The 15,088-nt window shown below is 52.0% G+C and overlaps 1 protein-coding gene and 1 long non-coding RNA gene across 2 annotated transcripts; one reads left to right on the forward strand and one right to left on the reverse strand.

Annotated features, from left to right (window-relative positions):
* Window positions 1-550: 550 nt before the first annotated feature.
* LOC142462450 (uncharacterized) lies at window positions 551-4,529 on the reverse strand. The gene is made up of 3 exons (XR_012787256.1): window positions 4,355-4,529; window positions 3,213-3,294; window positions 551-2,885 (listed from the first exon to the last, which is right to left on the reverse strand). It is a non-coding gene; the product is annotated as an uncharacterized LOC142462450 (long non-coding RNA).
* Window positions 3,978-12,461, forward strand: NMRAL1 (NmrA like redox sensor 1). Its single transcript, XM_075564330.1, has 5 exons — window positions 3,978-4,200; window positions 6,347-6,585; window positions 8,783-9,032; window positions 11,120-11,310; window positions 12,188-12,461. Exons 1-5 carry the CDS (start codon window positions 4,161-4,163, stop codon window positions 12,365-12,367), a joined length of 900 nt encoding a protein of 299 aa, XP_075420445.1. The 5' UTR covers window positions 3,978-4,160; the 3' UTR covers window positions 12,368-12,461.
* Window positions 12,462-15,088: the final 2,627 nt, after the last annotated feature.

Consider the following 15,088-nt stretch of genomic DNA (forward strand, 5'->3'; position numbering starts at 1 on the left):
GGCCTGCGCAAGGCCCTCCCCCTTGCTGGAAACACCTGGCACCTGGCGCTGTTATCTGTTGAATACCTAAGAGGTTGTCCTTGGGTTACGCGCTTTTTCCGCCCAGCCTCTCATCTACTCGTATTGTATCCACTCAGTTATGCCAGAAACCGAGCTGTCAACCTAAAATATTATCGTCTTCGCACCTTGTCAGGTCCTGTAACCTGTTTTTTGTGAGGTCTTCCTGGGAAAGCGCTGTCCTTATCGCCATTGCACCAGCCCTCTATCTGGTCTCCCAGCTTCTCCTGACCTCATTCTTCAAACAGCAGCCAGAATGCTTTCTTTCTTTTTAAATCATTTTATTGGGGGCTCATACAACTCATCACAATCCATCCATCCATACATACATACATTGTGTCAAGCGCATTTGTACATTTGTTGCCATCATCATTCTCAAAACATTTGCTTTCTACTTGAGCCCTTGGTATCAGCTCCTCATTTTCTCCCTCCCCCAGAACGCTCTTTCAAAAGTCAAAATAGAACGTTACTCCTCTCCTCATTGCTTAAACCCTTCCAACTAGGACAAATGTCAAAATTCAGGCTGTGACCTGCAATTGGGCTCCCCCTCGCTCCTCTCTCAACTCCCTGAACTAGACTGTGCCACCCCCTCTTCAGACTCACCTGCAGCACCTTTTGTTCCTTCAGTCAGGCTACAGATTAAAGGCGAGGCTAGACATAATGTCCAGTGGACTTTAGACGTCATCAAGAGAGACTCAAACCAAACCAAATGCACTGCCATGGAGTCAGTTCTGACTCATGGCGACGGTATAGGGCCCCTAAAACTGTGAGACAAATAATTTCTGTCCTATAAAGCCACGTCGGCATTGTTTGTTAAGGCAGCAATCAAACAAAACTCGCCGCCATCGAGTCAATTCTGACTCCTAGCAACCCGATAGCACAGGGTAAAACTACCCTGTGAGTTTCCAATGAGTTTCTAAGACCGTAACCCTTTACAGGAATAGAAAGCCCATCTTTCTCCTGTTAAGTGGCTGGTGGTTTTGAACTGCTGACCTTATTGTTAGCCGAACTCATAACCACTACGCCACTAGGGCTTCTCTAGTTACCTGAAACAGGTTGATCTCTCTTTTCCTTTTTGTAATCTACCAAGGTTATTATATGTATTTCTACACATTCATGTGGAAGTGTGTACATGCAATCAAAAGCTCTTGAAGGTTGACATACTAGAATGACTGCAAGAGGTCAAGGGTCACTTTTTTTGTTTGTTTCTTTTTTTAAAACATTATATTAGGGGCTCATACAACTCTTATCACAATCCATACATATACATACATCAGTTGTATAAAGCACATCCGCACATTCCCTGCCCCAGGTCACTTTTGTCTTATCCTTATTTACTTTTTAAAATAAGAATGCATGAATCCCTTTTGCATTATTGAACTAGCTAAGGTGAAGGGGGAAATAATATTCTGAGGGAGAAGATATTAAAAAAGTGGGGGAAGATCAGGCCAAACTCTTGGGAGATTTGGTAAGTCGTTTAAATTGATGAATACAAACATTTTGGTCTGAAGTGTAAGCCCTCACCTATTTCACAATAAAAAGATCAAAGAAAACCAAAATTAAAAACAATAGAATACATTATAAGGAAAGGAAATACACCCTTTCTCGCTCTCCTCCCGACAACTGTCACATACAATAGACTGCAATTGAATGGCCGCGAGGGTTCAAGTCAGATAAAGTGACATAATGCAGGGCGTAGCTGGTGTGTGCCACCCATGAGGGGCCCAGGTAAGGGCTCCCACTGTTATCTACGTTACTGTCTGTCACTGCGCAGGGTGAACTATGGAGTGCTTTGTCAGATATGAAGTCACACAGAAAGTGCTGAGTCATAATGGGATATACAAGTCAGTAACCAAATCCCTCCTCCCAGGCCCCTGCGTTGTGGACTGCGTGGGGCTTAGTCTTAGTTATCGAGTGCTGGTACAACAGGGGGTGGCTTCAGCGGAATGTGCACCCTCACAGTTAGGAGGCTGGAAGTCTGAATTTAAGATCATAGTTCTAAGGGGAAGGCTGTCTCTCTTTGTTGGCTCTGGGGGAAAGTCGTTGCCTTCTTTTCAACTTCTGCTCCGGAGCGATCTCCACTTGGCCTTCCATCTGTCTTCCTCCAGCTCTGCTTGCTCACTGGCATGTCGAATCTTTTTTATATCACAGCAGACATTGATTTAGGACACACCCTACACAATTGACTGCTAACAAAACCCATTACGGAACAGCCTCTGGGCACCAGTGCCACTGGCTGACAGCCAAGCATAAGAGATGCCGTTCCCTGCCACTTTTTGCTTGATTTCCAAGCTGCTGGTTCTGGTGGTGTAGTGGGTTATGTGGGCTTCTATCCTCAAGGTCAACCATTCAAATCCACCAGCTGCTCCGAGAAAGATGCTGCCAGCTAATTGCTCCCATAAATGATTTACAGTCTCAGAAACCCAGAGGGGGCAGTTCTGTGTTCCATAGCGTCTCCATGAATCGGAATCGACCTGATAATACTGGGTTTGGCTCAATAAGCCAAAAGGTGCTGAGTCCCAACATGGTGCTGGGAGTTACTCTGACTTTAATCTGGGGACCAGAACTGACATGGTGGGCATGCAACCAACAAAGAGCCCCACGCTTGGACAAATGTTCTGCTGATGCCATCTTCGTCACTGTTGACCCCGGATTCAGCATTTCCATGTGACAGCAGGCCCTGCAGATGAGCAGCTGGGAACTTTGGATCTTGTGACCCAACCCCATGCAACTGAAGGAAGGCTAACCAAATTGTATCCGCTGAATATGCACTTGAGTTCCACGGACTGGGTATCGATGGAATTCCTGATCCGTGCTGGGAGGGAGAGCTACAGAGACAAATAAGGCCGGGACTAGGGGTTAGGAAAGGCTTGTTGAAGGAAGTGCCCATGTGGAATCCTAAGGGGTGAGCTGAAGTTAGGTGGTGATCTGAGCACAGAGGCACGACAATAAGGTGGGGAGGAGATTACCAGGGGTTTACACAAGATAAAAACATGATTAAATGTTGTCTTCATTCATAAATACAAATATTCTCCTCCCAAAACAACAACAAAAAACCCTCAGGGCTATTGAGTCAATTCCAAATCATAAGTAAATATGAATGCATGCTTATAAGGTAATAAACAGATTTTATAATACAGGTCAGTGATTCGAACCTTTGACCCGTCAGCCACTCGGCAGAAGAACGAGGCAGCCAGCAGTCGCCTTGGTGAAGATTGCAGCCTGTTGAGTCGGGATCTACAGCAGAGCAGTGGGTTTTCAGAAGAGGATGCCTTTTGTCATTATTGAGTTTTAGTTCAAAACAACAACAACAAAAAAGACACTTTTCTGTTAACAACAACAAAAAATAATGCAAACACGTTCAAGTTGTATGGACCCGGACATGTGTCAGTCAGACGTCCCAGAGCTAACTGGCCAATCTCAGGAAGTTGAGTCTGCATACAGGTGAGGGTGTGGGTTTGCTTTGCCCAGGTGACATAGAGAGTGGTTAGGGGCTGGCCCACGAGCCTCTCCGTGGGAGAAACATGAGGCTTTCTACTCTCATCAAGAGTTAAGTCTCCTAAACCCAGAGGGGCAGTGGGGTGCTGGGCTGTTTGGCTTTGTTTGGCGCCCTTTAAGCTGTCACCCAGCTCCGATTGGCGCTGCCTTCGCTTTCCGCCCGCCGGAGCCTGGCCTTCCGGGGGTCGGCGGGAGCCGGAACCTACCATCTGCGCCGCGGGGGCGCGCGGCGCGGGGTGGGGCGCGGGGTGCGGGCCGCGGGGTGCGGGCAGCGGGGCGGCCGCGCGTCTTTGCACAGCCTGCGCCGGGGGTGACGGGCCCGGTGCGTGCGGGCTGGCGGCTGCGGGCGACGGCCGGCGCCCCCCGCCCCCCGCGGGCGCCCCCCCCCCGCGCGCAATGGGTCCTCCTTGAAGCAATCTCGGGGTCTGGGTCCCAGCCGCCTTTCCCATCCGCGCGGCTGCAGGGGCGCCGGGGGCCGCCGGGGACGGGGTGGACGGCCAGGGGCCGCGTGGGTAAGATATCGGGGTAGCCCCTTCTCGGCTCGGGCCGGACAAGGACCCTTCGTGACCCCGTGCCTCCCACGACCCCCATCCGCTCCTGCCCGCATGGCGGATAAGAAACTGGTGGTGGTGTTCGGAGCCACAGGTGAGCGAGACCCCACACTCCGCGCCCAGGGGCCCAAACGGGACGCCCCGAGGCAGGGAACCGGCTCGCCTGGGGTTGGTTCTCCCCAGCGCCCCCCACCCCGAGGGGTGAAACAGCCCGATGGCAGGTTCCTTAACTGTTAAAGATGAGTTACCTGAACTTAATATATGTAGTCTCCGAGTCGTTTCCATACAGTGACCCAAGAGGAGAGACTAGACAGAGCCAACTGCTCCCCAAGACGTCAGAAGCCCACAGCCTCACCGTTCTTCCACCGAGGGGCTGGTGGGCGCGAACCTATGCCACGAGGCCAGGGAAAGGAAGTCTTTCCACCGCTCTCTGCGCCCGCCCGCCCTCCACCCACCACTGTTTCTCTCCTGCTCGGGCAGACTGCCCAGATAACATTTAATCAAATGGTGGTGTATTCTTTTGCCTCCACGTGATTTCCTCTCAGATGCTTACAACAGCAAATCGAAGGGAGGGGGGAACCGGGAGGGAGGGGGAAAAGAGACCTGATGCAAAGGGCTCAAGTGGAGAGCAAATGCTTTGAGAATGATGAGGGCAAAGAATGTACAGATGTGCTTTACACAATTGATGTATGCATAGATTGTGAGAAGAGTTGTATGAGCCCCTAATAAAATGTTTAAAACAACAACAGCAGGAAATCGAAAAGCATTGCTCCCGGGTTCCCGTTCATGTGCGCACAGATGTGGTCCATACAAACGGTGTTTAAGGTTGTCTTTGGGGCCCGTGGACAGCTGCGGACAAGTTCTCTCGGTCATGCACGGACCTTAGTCTCTTCACCCCAAACTCACTACCGTGGGGTTCATGGCAACCCACAGCAGCACTATAGCGCAGGGTAGAACTGCCCCTTTGAGTTTCAGACTAGCTTTTTATAGGCGTCGAAAGCCCCATCTTCAGAGGAGCAGCTGGTGGTTGGCAGTCCAATGCTTCCCTACTACCCCACGCAGGCTCCACTTAGTCTCTGTAGGACGCCTTCGAGGTCCGCCCACAAGGTTATGACTATTGATCTTTGGGATTCCCAAGGGGTCATCGTGGTAGGTTTTTTTCAGCGGACTTGGGATGACCATGGGGGCTTGTTATACAGAAGTTTTAAGAAGAGTCTGCTAATGGGTCCTGAATCTCATTTTGTTTTGTTTAAAAAGCATTTCTTTTATTGATTGTAATTTGGGTTGAGGTGTACAGAGTAGATCAGTTCTCCATTCGGTTCAGACACGTTTTATTCCATCTCATTGGCTGTAATCCCCGTAATGTTAACATCACTTCCTGTCTTCCTCCCTGTGTCTGTTGCTTTCCAGTCCTCTTTTCTTATCCCTTCCAGCCTTCTGAACCTGGTCCTGAGGCAAATCCTGCCTTTTTGACTGCCAATGGTTGATTAAGGAAGTATCAGCCTACCTAATGTTAGCCCCTCTTAGCCAACCAACCAAAGCTCCCAACTCACAGCCACCCTAAAGGATAGGGTAGACCTGTCCCTCTGTTTCTGAGACTAACTACAAGAGTAGAAAGGCCTGTTTTTAATCCCTTGAAGTGGCTGGTGGTTTTGAACTTCCAACCTTGTGGTTACAAGCCCGATGCATAACCACCATGCCACCAGGGCTCCCATAATCCCCTTATAAACCTGCCTGTGGTAGGGCTCACAGGGGTGAATTGCATTTAGAGGGTGAGGAAAATGTTCTAAACATGTTCATAGTTGTATAGCTCTGAATACGCTCTTATAGCCATCGAGTTGATGCTGACTCATAGCGACCCCTGTGGACAGGGTAGTATTGCCTCTGTGGGTTTATGAGATTGTAGCTCTTTTCGGGAGTAGAAAGCCTCATCTTTGTCCCAGAGTGGCTGGTGGTTTTGAACGGCTGACCTTGTGAATAGCCCAGCATATAATCCATTACACCACCAGGGCTGCTTGGGAATACACTAAAAACTACAAAACTCTACTTTAAAAGGACACAGTAAGTGAATTAACACCTCAGTCAAGCAATTCTTTTTAAACAGCTGAAGGGTGTCTTGGAAATCATCTGTGAATGTCTCTTGGGAGTTTCTTGCTCTAGTAAAACATATTCTTGGGATATAGTCGCCTTGAGGGTCTCTAAGCACCTCTGACCTTGGAAGTCTTTCTGGTGTATTGCAGGTGCCCAGGGGGGCTCGGTGGCTCGGACTCTGCTGGAAGATGGGACATTCACGGTCCGAGTGGTGACCCGGGATCCTGGGCAGCAGGCTGCGAAGGCACTGAGGCTGCAAGGTGCAGAAGTGGTACAGGGAGACCAGAATGACCAGGCCAGCATGGAGCTGGCCCTGACCGGGGCCTACGCCACCTTCATCGTGACCAACTACTGGGAGAACCTCAGCCAGGAGCAGGAGGTTAAGCAGGTGAGCTAAGAGCTGGGCACCTTGGAAGAATCTCTCCTTCAGGTTGCCAGCAGGAGCTGAGCGCACACGTCTCTGCCTACTTGCTCCATTTTCTTGGCGATGGGAGGGAGGGGGCTGTGTTCTCATGCAGTGACTTGCGTTCTAAGGCTCCCGTGGGTGAGCTGTAGAGAATTGGGAGCCTCAGGTGGAAGTCCTGCCTCTTCCAGAATGCATTGTCTGGCTTCAAACCTGCTTCTTTCTCTCTCTCCTGGTTGTTGCCCTTCGTAAATGTCGGGACAGGACCTCCGTCTAAAAAATGTGGGCTTTGACCCTATTCTTGGAGAGGAGTGGAACGGAAGCCCCTTACAAGTGGAAAAAGACAGCCCTCTGGTTGTTGTAGCTCTCATCTGACAAGCTGGCCTAGTGTCGTGGGGCTGCCGATCAAAAGTAGCACCACAGCCATCTGGTGCTCCACATTCTTGAAGCTTCCTCGCCGCCATGGACAGGACAGAGTAGAATTGCCCCTGTGGGTTTTCAAAGCTGTAACTTCTTGTTTGTTTTCTAACATTTTATTGGGGGCTCGGTACAACTCATCACAATCCATCCATCTATCCATTGTGTCAAGCACACTTGTACATTTGTTGCCAATCCTCATTTTCAAAACATTTTCTTTCTACTTGAGCCCTTGGTATCAGCTCCTCATTCTGCCTCCTTCCCCCTCCCCGCCCTCCCTCCCTCATGAACCCTTGATAATTTATAAGTTGTTGTTTTTTTTTCGTGTTTTACACTGACCGATGTCTCCCTTCACCCACTTTTCTGTTGTCCACCCCCCTGGGAGGGGGTTATAGGTAGATTATTTTGGTCAGTTCCCTCTATCTCTCCCCACCTTCTCCTTACTCTCCTGGTATGGCTACCCTCAATATTGGTCCTGAGGAATATATCTATCTGTCCTGGATTCCTATGTTTCCAGCTCTTACCTGTACCCATGTACATGCTCTGGTTTAGCCGGATTTGTAAGGTAGAATTGGGGTCATGATAGTGGAGGTGGGGGAGCACTAAAGAACTAGAGGATTGTGGTAAGAGTTGTTTGAGTCCCTAATAAAATGTAAAAGAAGAAAAGAGAAAAAAATGATTAGGGCAAAGACTGTACAGATGTGCTTTATACAATTGATGTATGTATATGTATGAACTGTGAAAAGAATTGTATCAGCCCCAATAAATTGTTAAAATAAAAAAAAAATTAAAAAAAGAACTAGAGGAAAGTTCTGTGTTTCAACAGTGCTGTACTACACCCTGACTGGCTCATCTCCCCACGATCCTTCTGTAAGGGGATGTCTAGTTGTCTACAGATGGGCTTTGGGTCCCCACTCCATACTTCCCCTCATTCACAATGATAGGATTTTTTGTTCTGGGTCTTTGATGCCTGATCCCTGATCCCATCGATACCTCATGATCACACAGGCTGGTGTCAAAGCTATAAATCTTTACAGGAATAGAAAACCTCCAGAGTCCAGAGACCCTAGGGGAAGATCCTTCCGTGCCTCTTCCCAGCTCTGGTAGCGCCAAACTCCCACCTCTCCCTCCATCTTGCCATGGTGTTCTGGGTGCCCTTTGTCTCTCTTAGAAGGACCCTTGTCATGGGGTTTCGGGTTCACTCAAACCATCCAGGGTGCTCTGAGTTTGAGATCTGTAACTTAAGTACCTCTGCAAAGACTTTTTCCAAATATCACAGGTTAGGACCTGGGGAATGGGTCTGTGTTTTTGGAGGCTGCCTTTCAACCTGTTAGCTAACCTTGTGTGGCAGGGATACTGTCCCCATCTAGCTGGTGAGGTCAGTGGTTATAGCACTTGACCTGATTCACTCCGCCAGGAAACTGCAGCGCTGGACTGGGGTGGTCAGCCTGAGGGCTAGTCCCTTCCCAGTCAAGCCCCTGGGACTGTCTGAAGGAGGCTTGGCACAGGCTCATCCAGGGCAGGCAGAAGACGCCCACTCAGCCAACCTGCCCACCCTCATATCGCCCACCGATGGGCTGCCAAAAAGTCGACCCACCCAGGAAGGTAGTGAAGGGACCATGCAGCCAGCAGGTGGTGCTGTCTATACTGTCAAGAGGGGGAGAAGGCTGGCACTCGGCATTGCTGGACGGGGCACGTCTCACTGCAGAAAGCCAGCATGCGATTGAGGACCCACTGCTTTCTTCCCTCTTTGCCTGCCCACCAGGGGAAGCTGCTGGCCGACCTGGCCAAACGCCTGGGCCTCCGCTACGTGGTCTACAGTGGCCTGGAGAATATCCAGAAGCTAACGGGCGGGAAGCTGTGCGTGGGCCACTTTGATGGCAAAGGCCAGGTGGAGGAGTACTTCCGGGCCATTGGCGTTCCCATGATCAGCGTGCGGTTACCTTGCTACTTTGAGAACCTCTTATCGTATTTCCTACCCAAGAAAGCACCGGATGGAAAGAGCTACCTGCTGAGTGAGTGCCCTGCACCCCCACCCATTCTGCTCTCATTCATCTGTTGAGATGGAATTCCAGCCCCCTGGGACTCGGCAGGTGTGGCTGGCTAAAGCGTGCTCATCCTCAGAGGGTCTGCGTTCGAGCCCCGGCCCTCATGTTACCTCAGTGGCTCTGAACAAGTGATTGAACCTCGCTGGGCCTCAGCTTCCACTTCTGTGGAATGGGCAGAAGGCGAGTTCATAGAGGGTGATGAGAAAACGGGCCTCGGTGGTGGTTCTGCCAGGATCTGTCACTAGCAAAGCTTTATAGAAAACGGCGCAGCTGTTGTCACTTCTAGGTGCCCTCGTGGTGCAGTGGTTACAGTAGTTGATTGCTAACCAGAAGGTTGGTGGTTCAAGCCCACTAGCTGCTCTGAGGAAGAGAGGTTGGGCAGCCTGCTTCCAGAAAGAGAGCTGTGAGTCAGATTCCACTTGATTGCAATAGGCTGATCCTTCTGCAAAATGAAAATCTGAAAGACCTGTTCAATTGTATATTTCCCAAGGTAGAAAAACTCACTCTGCTCAAGGCCAATGAGCAGATTCCAACTCAGAGCAGCCCGGAAGGGCAGGCGAGAAGCACCCTTCACAGTCAGACTGCTTCTTAGACACCAGGTGGCAAGGCTTGGTCTCGCCTGCTTCAGACATGTCATCAGGAGGGACCAGTCCCTAGAAAGGCAAAGACTCGGGTCAACAGAGAAGAACCCCTGTTACGAGATGGATGGACACAGTGGCTGCCAGCCACAGGCGCAACCATGACCACTGTGAACACGGCGCAGGACCAGACGGCGTCTTGTTGTGTTGAGCCCCTGACAACAGCAGTTTTGATGGAATCTGACTGCCACATCTTTCTCTCTCCCGGTGCCTGGTGGGTTCGTACCGTCAACCTCTCTATTAGCAGCTTAGCGGTAAACCACTGCACCACTGGGGACTGCATAGGTCTAAAGTGAGATGCTCTCAAGGCCCGAGGTGGCGGGAGCGGTGGCTTGTCCTGCCCACCGGGCACTGTGGAAACCCTGCGTGCCCTCGCCTGTGGGTGCACTAGTGGTTGCCAGTAAGTCTGGGAGTGTCTTACCTCTCTGAGAACAGAGCCTCGTGGCAGCACATTGGTGCCACTCTCGATGGTGGCCAAGGCTGTGGTCCCAAACATACCCCAGTCCACTCTCATTGGGTGCTTCCTCCTTACCGCCCCCTGCCTAGTCCCAATGGGCAGCCACAGTGACCCTTATTAGTGTGGCAATGAGAGGCCAGTGGTCCCCATTGGGCTACACATCTGGCTTCCTTCAGGACAACCCTCTGCTTCTTCCTCATCCACGGAACCACACCTGGGAGTTCCAAGTCATTCTTCAATTCAGCAGACACAAGGAGGCTTCAGAAAACTTCTAGAAATGCAATTAAGAGATGATTGAATTTCCCCCATTAACTTGATGACACTCCCTTAGACTTACATAGTACAGGCCAAGCCAGGGTGAGGGCCTATGATCCAATCCAATCTGGGGGACCACAGCCTCCGCCCCTTCTCAGCAGCAGCGTTTAAAGCAGTGGTTCTCAACCTTCCTAATGCTGAGACCCTTTCATACAGTTCCTCTTGTTGTGGTGACCCTCCCAACCATAAAATTATTTCTGTTGCTACTTCATAACTGTAACTTTGCTACTGTTATGAATTGGGCGATCCCCGTGAAAGGGTTGTTGGACACCCCCCAAAGGGGTCGCGACCCATAAGTTGAGAACCGCTGTTTTAAAGCCTTTTCGTGCCTCTTCTCCACTGTTCCTCTGTTCAGCCTTGATAGGATGGGCAGTCCACGGTGTGGGTGCCCAGCCCGAGGACATAATAACCAAGCCTCAGTGCATTTGGGTGACAGGCCCAAGGCGTAGAGCTGGTAGGTAGTAGGGTTCAGACTGCACCCCAGGGTCCTGGCCCGTCCCGCCACCATTTTCTCCACCCTGCCACCAGTTTGACAAATGCTCTCAGCCCTGCCACAGCAGGGAACTGACTGCCTGGTGGGAAAACCAGCTGCATCTGCTGCCCAGCCTGTGTGGCAGTGCCCGTGTCCTCCTCTCCCCTTACAGGCCTGCCCATGGGCGACATCCCCATGGACGGCATGGCTGTGGCAGACCTGGGCCCAGTGGTGCTCAGCTTGCTGAAGGCCCCCGAAGAATACGTCGGCCAGGACATTGGGCTCAGTACCTGCAGGCACACCCCAGCGGAGTATGCAGCCCTCCTGTCTAAGCATCTCGGCCAGGCTGTGCATGATGCCAAGGTAGGTACCCCATGGCAGCGAGTGGGGGGGCTCCCAGTTCCCACCAAGGGGTGGAGTGGCCTTAGTTAGCTGTTCCTAAGTCCTTAAGGGGAGAATATCTGTAGGACCAGCCTGCCCCACCCCATCCTGATGATGGTCAAGGTCAGCTCAGGATGACCAACCTTTATGCCACGTGGTTACACATTGGGCTGCATGGTCAGCTGTTCGAAATCACCAGCAGTTCCTCGAGAGAAAGACAAGGCTTTCTACTCCAGTAACGTGTTAATCAGGGAAACTCTGCCCTCCAGGGCTGCTGTGAGTTGGCATCGGCTGACTGGATGGCAGTGAGTTTGCTTGGGTTATTTTTAGTTCACAGAGTCCTGGTGGCCTTGGTAGGTTCAACGCTTAGCAATGAACCACAAGCTCAGCAGTTCAAACCCACCAGCAGTACCTCTACGGGGGACATGTGAGGCTGTGTGCTTCAGTCAATTCATTCATATCCAGTGGAGGGGTCCTCTTCAGTCAGTAGGAGGAGGAGGAGGAAGAGGAGTTGGCCGCAGCGGGTTTGGTTTTGGCTTTACTAGGCTTGACCACGTTAGGGCTGGACCAGTAGGCTGAGGAATTCCCGTTCTTCAGGGAAGGGGAACAGATTTCAGAGTAAGAAAGTGATATGGCTCATCGAGAATGGTGGTGTCCAGACGCCCGTCTTCTTGGAGGGTTTTCTAAGGAGCGGTAGGCGAGAATGTTAGTTAGCAGGGGACCTGGGCACCAAGAGTGGGATCTGGCAAGCAAGCAGCAGCCGGGGACTCCATGCTCACTCAGCCTAACCCCCCCCCACCCCGACCTCACCTGGGGTGCTGCATACTGGGTCTTGGAATAGACTCCCCTCTACTTCTAGACGACTCCGGAGGAATATGAGAAGCTCGGCTTCCCGGGGGCCCAGTACCTAGCCAACATGTTCCGTTTCTACGCCCTGAAACCCGACCGCAACATTGGATTGACCCTGAGACTCAACCCCAGGGCCAGGACCCTGGACCAGTGGCTGGAGCAGCACAAAGGGGACTTTGCCCAGCTCTGAAAAACCTAGGAGTGGGGGGAGCGGGGAGCACAGGGTCAAGAGGATTGTGTGGTTTTTTTCCTTTGTTAAAAATAAAGGCTAAAAAAAAAATAAAGGCTATTGTTCTTACAGATGGTTTCTAGGAGAAAAGGGCTTTGTTTCTGAGACTTGGTCTAGGCTGGCAGCTGCTGGGCTGGAGTCAGCATTAAGAGCAAGCAAGACGCCAATGGACGGTTTGAGGGAGCCATGCTCAGAGCCGGGCGGACCCAGTGGCTGCAACAACGGGGTTCAAGCACAACCACTGTGAGGCTGCCACGGGCCCTGCCTGGCCATGCTTCCTTCTCCTGCACTGTGGGAAACAGAAGGATTTCTCCCAAGTCGTCTCACCCAAATGTATGCCAAACTTAGCTGCTTGCGAATGTCTATACACTTGGAGGTCATCAGAAGTAGGTAAGGGGTCATTCTGCCTAAGGGTTATCAGCCTTCTAGAGCAGGCAGACACCACTGTTTATCTCACAACAAGTAGGGCCCACTCCCTTCTGATTGTGTCTTTGTAGGAGACCTCAGAGAGGTCAAACCTGCCCTAGGATGACCAAGGCTAGGCTGCATCATGAATCTAGGGTCCACCCATCTTGTCACATGTACACCTCTAGACCCTCCCAATCCTATGGGCACACCCCTAGCTCATCCCCTTCCGGTCTTGCTTACGCCTATTGTACATCCCCTTCCTACGCTGTGTATGCCTATGGTACTGCCCCTTCCTGTGGTGTCTGGTGACCTGTAATGATGCCCCCAAAGGAGATATAACCCATGGTGAGCAATAAGGTGGGGGCTTTCCTGCTCTCGCCACCGGTCTCCTCCCACGAGGACCACCAAGCAGAGCTGAGGTGAGCATGCTACCATGAGTTGTCTGACTCCATTATTCCAATCTCTCCTCTACCTCTCATGCTGTGACTTTACTATAATCTTTACTTATTATCGCTGTACAGTAGCGCCTGCGCCGGACCTGTGATGATTTGTGGGGGACCTTTCTCTCCCCACATTGGACGTGGGTCGAAATGGGGCAAGACTCACTGGAGGGCAGCTCATTAGTCATCCAGTAAGGTGTGTCATCTTCTTGGGACCAGGTGTCCTGTAAATGATGCTTCAGTCAAATGTGTGACAGACTGCGGTGGTCCAGGGGATTCCTTTCCACTGTATTCAGAATTCTGGAAGTGGTGGTGGTGGGGGGGGGGTGCACACATCTCCAGGGAGCTGGTAAGGTGGGGCACTTGGCCATTAAGTTAGAGCAGACATGTCTCCTCACCGACTTGTGGGTGCAGCCCTGCCCAGAGGTGACCTTCAAGATGGGTTGGAAGCCTTGGCCGAGTCTAAGGGGAACCAGGAAGCACACATCTTAGGATCAAGCGCTCTCCGTCAAAGGGCAACGTTGGCCCGGAGACCAGGTTCAGAAGGCAGGAAGGGTCAGGAGGGGCGGGAGGGAAGAGTGGTGGTACACACCAAGGGGGTTAGTGACACGGAACAGAATGTTCACGGGTTGAGCAGGGTGGTGACTTGCTGTGGAAACATCTCATTCCCTTCAAGTTGCTGGCTCCTAGCCGCCCTGTGGGGCAGGGTAGAACAGCCCTCTGAGTTTCTGAGACTAGTTCTGACGGAAGGAGAAAGTCGGAGCCGCTGGTGTGAACTGCCGGCCTTGCTCCACTGTGCCACCAGAACCCCTTTCCAAATCTCAATAAGCGTTGAATCATGGGGGGCTGTTGGAAAGGCCAAGGCTAGTGGCAAAGCTAGGACCCCCACTCAATCCCATTGAGGGAATGGGGTGCTGTCTGCGCCCAGGTCGGTGGGGCTGGCAACGGAATGGCATTCCTAGCCTGCAGTGTGCTGTGGGTAGGTGGACCGTTCAGAGGTTCCACCTTTAACTCCCTGTAACCCTGGCAAGTCAGTGGGGGCACATGGAGCCCAGGCCGTCTGCCCAAGTCTCCTTCGATGTGCAGCTCCGTAAACTGTCTCATGGACTGTGCGACCAGCCCCGGGGTCTCCCTGGCCGACACACCTCAGTGGTGAGCACTCATGCCCTTCCACCTCCATGCCCAACCCCGACAAGGGACCAACAGTAAAGGGTGACAGAGAACTGGGGACAGGACAGGACAAACGGGCCAAGGGGTGTTCAAAGTGCAGTTGAGTCAGAGGTCAGCTAGTAGGCCCTGGGAGACGGAAACCACACCTATGGGTGGGACCACGCTGCCCTATCAATCACTGACCAGGTCCTGAGGTGGCCTGCAGGTGGGGGTCTGACTCAGACCTGCGGGGGGGGGTGGGGTGGCCTGCAACTCTCAGGAAGAGGTCCATCTCCCCAGTGATCTTTCCAATCCCCACCCTCCACCTCACACTGCACCCCAAACTCCACATTGGTCTAGAAGACGCTGGTCACGGGGCCAGCCCTGGAAGAAACCACCCCAACCGAGCCTGGGGTTGGTCTTTAAGGCCACAGCGGCTGGGCGACCACTTTCTGGTCATGTAAGGGAGTCACTCCAGGGACCACAACCCACCCCTCTCTCTAGGTGGACGTCTCTGGGTCCCAAACCCAAGTTGATCTAAGTGAACGGCCCCACGATCTGGACCAGTACCTTTCAAAGATTTGTTGCAGGAATGAGGGTACAGGCCGGCCCGGGTTATGGATATCCAAATGACGGACAGAGCCTACTTGCCCTTGAATGCTATGTACACCTGCCCTCGGAACCG

Source organism: Tenrec ecaudatus, chromosome 12, assembly GCF_050624435.1.
Source record: "Tenrec ecaudatus isolate mTenEca1 chromosome 12, mTenEca1.hap1, whole genome shotgun sequence".
NCBI lineage: Eukaryota > Metazoa > Chordata > Mammalia > Afrosoricida > Tenrecidae > Tenrec > Tenrec ecaudatus.